Source organism: Orycteropus afer, unplaced genomic scaffold (genome assembly GCF_000298275.1).
Source record: "Orycteropus afer afer isolate SDZICR_OR568_19922 unplaced genomic scaffold, OryAfe1.0 scaffold00124, whole genome shotgun sequence".
Lineage (NCBI taxonomy): Eukaryota > Metazoa > Chordata > Mammalia > Tubulidentata > Orycteropodidae > Orycteropus > Orycteropus afer.
Genome location: NW_006921711.1, coordinates 6,313,059 through 6,319,388, shown reverse-complemented (window position 1 = coordinate 6,319,388; position 6,330 = coordinate 6,313,059). Strand labels below are relative to the sequence as shown.

The following is a 6,330-nucleotide window of genomic DNA, read 5'->3' as shown; positions in this document are numbered from 1 at the left end:
GGCCATCCACTTCTCAAAGAATTGGCCAGTGAAAGCCTTATGAATAGCAGTGAAACACTTGTCTGATATATTACTGGTAAACTTTATGAATAGCCCTGAAACATTGTCTGATATAGTACTAGAAGATGAGCCCCTCAGGTCAGAAGCCACTCAAACTATGACTGGGGAAGAGCTGCCTCCTCAGAGTAGAGTTGACCTTAATGATATGGATGGAGTAAAGCTTTCAGGACCTCCATTTGCTAATGTGGCACGACTCAAAATGAGAAGAAACCGCTGCAAACATTCATTAATAATTGGAATATGAATGTATGAAGTATGAATCTAGGAATATTAGAAGTTGTCAAAAATGAAACAGAACGTGTAAAGATCGATATCCTAGGTATTAGTGAGCTGAAATTGACTGGTTTTGGCCATTTTGAATCAGACAACCATATAATCTACTATGCCAGGAATAACAGATTGAAAAGGAATGGTGTGGCAGTCATTGTCACAAAGAATGTCTCAAGATCTATCCTGAAGTACAGTGCTATCAGTGATAGGATAATATCCATACGCCTATAAGGAAAACTAGTTAATACTACTATTATTCAAATTTACACACCACCACCAAAGCCAATGATGAGGAAATTGAAGATTTTTTACCAACTTCTGCAGTGTGAAATTAACAAAACATGCGATCAAGATGTGTTGATTATCACTCATGATTGGAATGCAAAAGTTGGAAACAAGAATCACCGGTAGTTGGAAAATATGGCCTAGGTGATAGAAATAATGGTGGAGATTGCATGGTAGAATTTTGCAAGACCAATGACTTACTCATTGCAAATACCTTTTATCAACAACACAAATGGTATCTATTCACTTGGACTTTGCCAGATGGAATACACAGGAATCAGATCAACTACATCTGTGGAAAGAGATGATGGAAAAGCTCAGTATCTTCAGCCAAAACAAAGCCAGGAGCTGATTGTGGAAGAGACCATCAATTTTTCTTATGCAAATTCAAGTTGAAGCTGAAAACAATTAAAACAAGTCCATGAGAACCAAAATATGACCTTGATTATATCCCTCCTGAATTTAGAGACCATCTAAAGAATAGATTTGATGCACTGAACACCCATGACTGAAAACCAGAGAAATTGTGGGATGACATCAAGAACATCATCCTTGAAGAAAGCAAAAGGTCATTTAAAAGACAGGAAAGGAAGAAAAGACCAAAATGGATGTCATAGAGACTCTGAACCTTGCCCTTGAATGTAGAGTAGCTAAAGCAAATGGAAGAGATGACAAGATAAAAGAGCTGAATAGAAGATTTCAAAGAGCAGCTCGAGAAGACAAAGTCAGTTATTATACTGAAATGTGCAAAGACCTGGAGTTAGGAAACCAAAAGGGAAGAACACGCTGGCGTTTCTCAAGCTGAAAGAAGAAAAAATTTAAGCCTTAAATTTTTAAGGGTTGCAATATTGAAAGATTCTATGGGCAAAATATTGAATGAAGCAGGAAACATCAAAAGAAGATGGAAACAATACACAGAGTCACTGTACCAAAAAGAAATTGGTTGATGTTCGTCCCTTTCGGGAGGGGGCATATGATCAAGAACTAATAGTACTGAAGGAAGAAGTTGAAGCTGTACTGAAGAAATTGGCAAAGAATAAGGCTCCAGCATTGAGATGTTTCAACAAACAGATGCTGCACTGGGGGCACTCACTCATGTATGCCACGAGATTTGGAAGACAGCTACCTGGCCAACTGACTGGAAGAGATCCATATATGTACCCATTCCAAAGAAAGGTGATCCCACAAAATGTGGAAATTATCGAACAATATCATTAATATCACACACAAGTAAAATCTTACTAAAGATAACTAAAAAACAGTTGTAGCAGTATATTGAGAGAGAACTTCCAGAAATGCACGTTGGATTCAGAAGAGGATGAAGAATGAGGGATATCATTGCTGATGTCAGATGGATCTTGACTGAAAACAGAGAATACCAGAAAGATGTTTACTTGTGTTTTAGTGGCTATGCAGAAGTATTGGATTGTGTGGATCATATCAAATTATGAATAACATTGAGAAGAATGGGAATTGCAAAACACTTGATTGTGGTCATGAGGAACCTATCGTTCAAACAGAACAAGGGGACACTGCATGGTTTAAAATCAGGAAGGGAGTGTGTCAGGGTTGTATCTTTTCACCATACTTATTCAAACTTTATGTGGAACAAATAATCCGAGAAGCTGGACTATATGAAGAAGACTATGGCATCAGGATTGGAGGAAGACTCATTAACAACCTGAGATATGCAGATGACACAACTTTGCTTGCTGAAAGTGAGAATCACTTGAAGCACTTACTGATGAATATTAAAGACTACAGTCTGCAGTATGGATTACATCTCAACATAAAGAAAACAAAAATCCTCACAACTGGACCAATAAGCAGCATCACAATAAATGGGGAAAAGATTGAAGTTGTTAAAGATTTCATATTACTTTGTTCCACAATCAATGCCAATGGAAGCAGCAATCACGGCATAAGATGATGTCTTGCACTGGTCAAATCTTCTGCAAAAGACCTCTTTCAAGTGATGAAGAGCAAAGATGTCTCCTTGAAAACTAAGGTGTGCCTAACCCAAGCCATGGTATTTTCAGTCGCCTTATATGCATGTGAGAGGTGGACAGTGAACAAGGAAGACTGAAGGAGAGTTGATGCTTTTGAGTTGTGGTGTTGGTGAAGAATACTGAAAGTACCATGGACTGCCAAGAGAACTAACAAATCTGTCCTGGAAGACATGCAGCTTGAGTGCTCCTTGGAAGTGAGAATGGCCAGACTTCGTCTCACCTACTTTGGTCATGTTGTCAGAAGGGGCCATTTTCTGGAGAAGGATGTCATGCTTGGTAAAGTGCAGGGTCAACGAAAAAATGGAAGGCCCTCAACAAGATGGATTGATACTGTGGCTTCAACAATGGGCTCAGATCCAACTCAATAGCAGTGAGTTTGGTTTATATACGTATACATATACATATATATATACACATATATATATTTATATTTATAGATATATATTTATATTTGTTGTGTGCCGTCAATTCAGACCTGACTCATCGCAACCCCTCCTTGGGTTTCCGAGGCGGTATCAGTACAGAATTAGATTGCCCAACCTTCCTTCCGAGGTATATATGTGTATGTATATATATACACACACACACACGTACCAGAAGGCTGGCAGTTCAAACCCATCAGCCACTCCTCGGAAGGAAGGTTGGGCAATCTACTTCCATAATGATACCACCTTGGAAACCAGAGGAGGGGTCACTATGAGTTCGATCTGACTCAACGGCAGTGCATTATGTTTTTGTTGTATCAAAAAAATAAATAAACCCACTGCTGTCAAGTCAAATTCCAACTTACAGTAACCTATAGGATAGAGTAGAACTGCCCTATAGAGTTTCTAAGGCTATAAATATTTATAGAAGCAGACTGCCACATCTTTCTTCCATGGAGCAACTGGTTGGTTTGAGCTGCCAACCTTTTAGTCAACAGCCAAGTGTTTAACACACTGTACCACCAGGGCTCTTTAAAATACATATGTGTGTATGTACATTTATATGTACACATACTAGCAGGTTATTCTTTTCTAGAGATGAAAGATAAGACCTCTCTGATGGGAAATGATAGTTTCTGTCTAATCCATTTCAGTGTAGAATGAATGTTTAGAGCTGTGATTCTCAAAGTGTAGTCTTTGAACCAGCAGAATTAACATTCTGTAGAAATACAAGTTCTCAGGCCTCAGTCAGAAGGTGTAAAGGGGGTCCCCAATGTTCATTCAGTTCTTCAGGTGATTCTGATGTAAGGTAAAGATATATCACCGGTTGCAGAGTAAGTTCCAGAGACTGTTGAAAGTTAATTTTGTAGAAATGGGGTTTCTTGCAATGGACAGTCTCAGTTAGGACGAAGGTATTTAACACTTCATTAAAGGCAGATACACCCTGGATTGTTTTTTTATAGCTTCCATTTCATTAGTAAAATTATTTGTAGTACTCATTTGGATGGGTCTTATGTCACCGTCCTAAGTATAAGAAACTATTTTTTATATAAGTCTGCAACAAAGTTGATGTGTGTGTGCATGTATATATATACCTGTAACTTTTTTTTTTTTTAATTAATAGTCTTTTTTTTTTTTTATAGGTTGGTGTTGGAAACATTTTTATTTGCAGTTATTTTGTCTACTTTTACTACCATGCCTTGTTTATGTTTGTTAGGACCAAACATCAAAGCATGGCTACGAGTTTTCAGTAGAAATGGGTAAGTTTTGATTTTATATTTGAAATAAATTTTTTAAAAATAAGTATTTTCCAAGAGTATGAAGGGATGGACACTGGGAGGAGGTAACTATGGGGAGGAAGTGGGAGGGGAGCTGCTGCATTGTAAATTTTGGTCAATGACATGAGACAAAGTATATGTGAACTGCTGTATGAAAAGTGAATTTACTCTGTAAATCTTCACCCAAATCCTAATAAAAAAAAAAAAAATAGTAAGTATTTTCCTATTCACAGCAGCTTGCTGATTGTTCACGAGTGATTCTTAGACACAAGACGTGGTATCAGTTGGGTGTTGGAGGTAGGAAAGGGATGGTATGCATTTGAGGGGGAAGGAGTCAAGTAGGCAGAGTGATAGGGTCTTCCCTCTGTGTTAGCAAAATCAGCTCTGCTTTTTCCTGTTTTGTATGGTAAAGATACATGTAGCGTTTTGTTTGAAATTTGTATGTTTGAAATTCATCTACTACCAAAGAAAGCTTTGAAACCACTGCTCTGGGATAATTTTGCACTGTGATAAAATAGCTATTATTTCTACTTACACATCTTCTAATGTAGAAATGGGGTCCACAATCTAAAAATGTTTTGTGTAACAACTGTAATTTTGAATTTAGCCTCAGTGGTAGTTAAGGTTGTGTGTCAACTTGGCTGGGCCTGGTTGAGTGACTAGGCAGCTGATGGTAGTTATTCCCCATAATGAGACTGACAATCAACTCCATGGTGGGATCTACCACAAGCAGCTGAGTAGCTGCTTTAGGGATGTGGTCTGCTTCCCCTATATAAGAAACAGCTTTGGGAATGGTCTCTAGCTTATGGCACGCTTGAACCCTGCAAGTAGCCATGTCATTGTTCTGCAGCCTGGCATGCTCTGCTGACCTTGGAACTTAAAATGGACTTGAATCAGTGGCCTGCCATGTGGTTTGTTAACATCGGAACTGTGCCATTTTATTTGGTGACCTTGAGCTTGTCAGTCTCAGCAGCCAATAGCTGCCCTAGTGAAGAGATGCATCCAGTTTCAGTGGGCCGGAAGCAAGAGGCAGAGCTAAAGCCCAAGGTCGAGGGGCTTTCACCCAGCCCCTAGAGCCTGGTACTTGGAACTAGAACTTCTAGCCTCCCAAAATTATAAGAATAAACTCCCCTTTGTTAAAGCCATCCACGTTTGTGCTATCTTCTGTTAGAGTGGCACTAAGTAACCAAAACAGCCTCTTTCATGGTAAGACATCAGTGTCCAATGTTTAGAGAATTTTATTTCCATAGTGCCCTTATGTATTTTCAGCACAGCTAAGTTAAAATTTTCATATCTTGCGAGGCATGGAAATGATGTGTATCAAAAATGGTTGAGTTGTAACTAAAGGTTATTTGCAGCCCACAATTTCGCCTTCTTTATCATCAAGTGACAAAAACTTCTAGAGAACTTACTCTGTGCTTAGTGTTGTGCTAAGCTCTTTGTGGATTTGGAACTATTAGCCATGATTCCTTCTCTGAGGAGCTTGCAAGTTTCAGGGATAAGAATGAAATGAGCAAGCAATACAACACTAAAATTGTGTGAAGCAAACATTAAATACAGTAGGAAAACTCAGGGTAGAAGACCACTGAAGAGTGGAGCTGAAGGGTAGGATGATCTAGGAAGGACTTGGACCCTTAAGTGTAAGATTTGGTGAAACTCAGGGGAAAGGGAGAGGCACTTTGTGCTAAGGCAACAGTATGAATAAAAGAATGAATAAAAGAAAGCATAGCAAGTGAAAATGGAGATGACATTTTGAGTGATGTAGAAGAAAGCACCCCAAGTAGAGAGGATGCAGACCTGTTAGGTTGGCTTCATAAATTACTTTGTTTTGCAGTTGGTTCTCTTTGCTGTCTTTATTTATTTATTTATTTATAATTTTATTTTGATTTGGGTGAAGATTTACAGAGCAAATTCACTTTTCATACAGCAGTTCACATATACTTTGTCTCATGTCATTGACCAAAATTTACAATACAACAGCTCCCCTCCCACTTCCTCCCCATA

At 38.5% G+C, this 6,330-nt stretch overlaps 1 protein-coding gene across 1 annotated transcript in view; it reads left to right on the top strand.

Moving 5' to 3' along the window:
• The window catches only part of PIGF (phosphatidylinositol glycan anchor biosynthesis class F), a 43,127-nt gene that overhangs the window by 10,500 nt on the left and 26,297 nt on the right, over positions 1-6,330 (top strand). Inside the window, exon 4 of the mRNA XM_042781477.1 lies at positions 4,192-4,308. Coding sequence (XP_042637411.1) covers positions 4,192-4,308 — 117 coding nt within the window. The remainder of the gene's footprint in view (positions 1-4,191; positions 4,309-6,330) is intronic.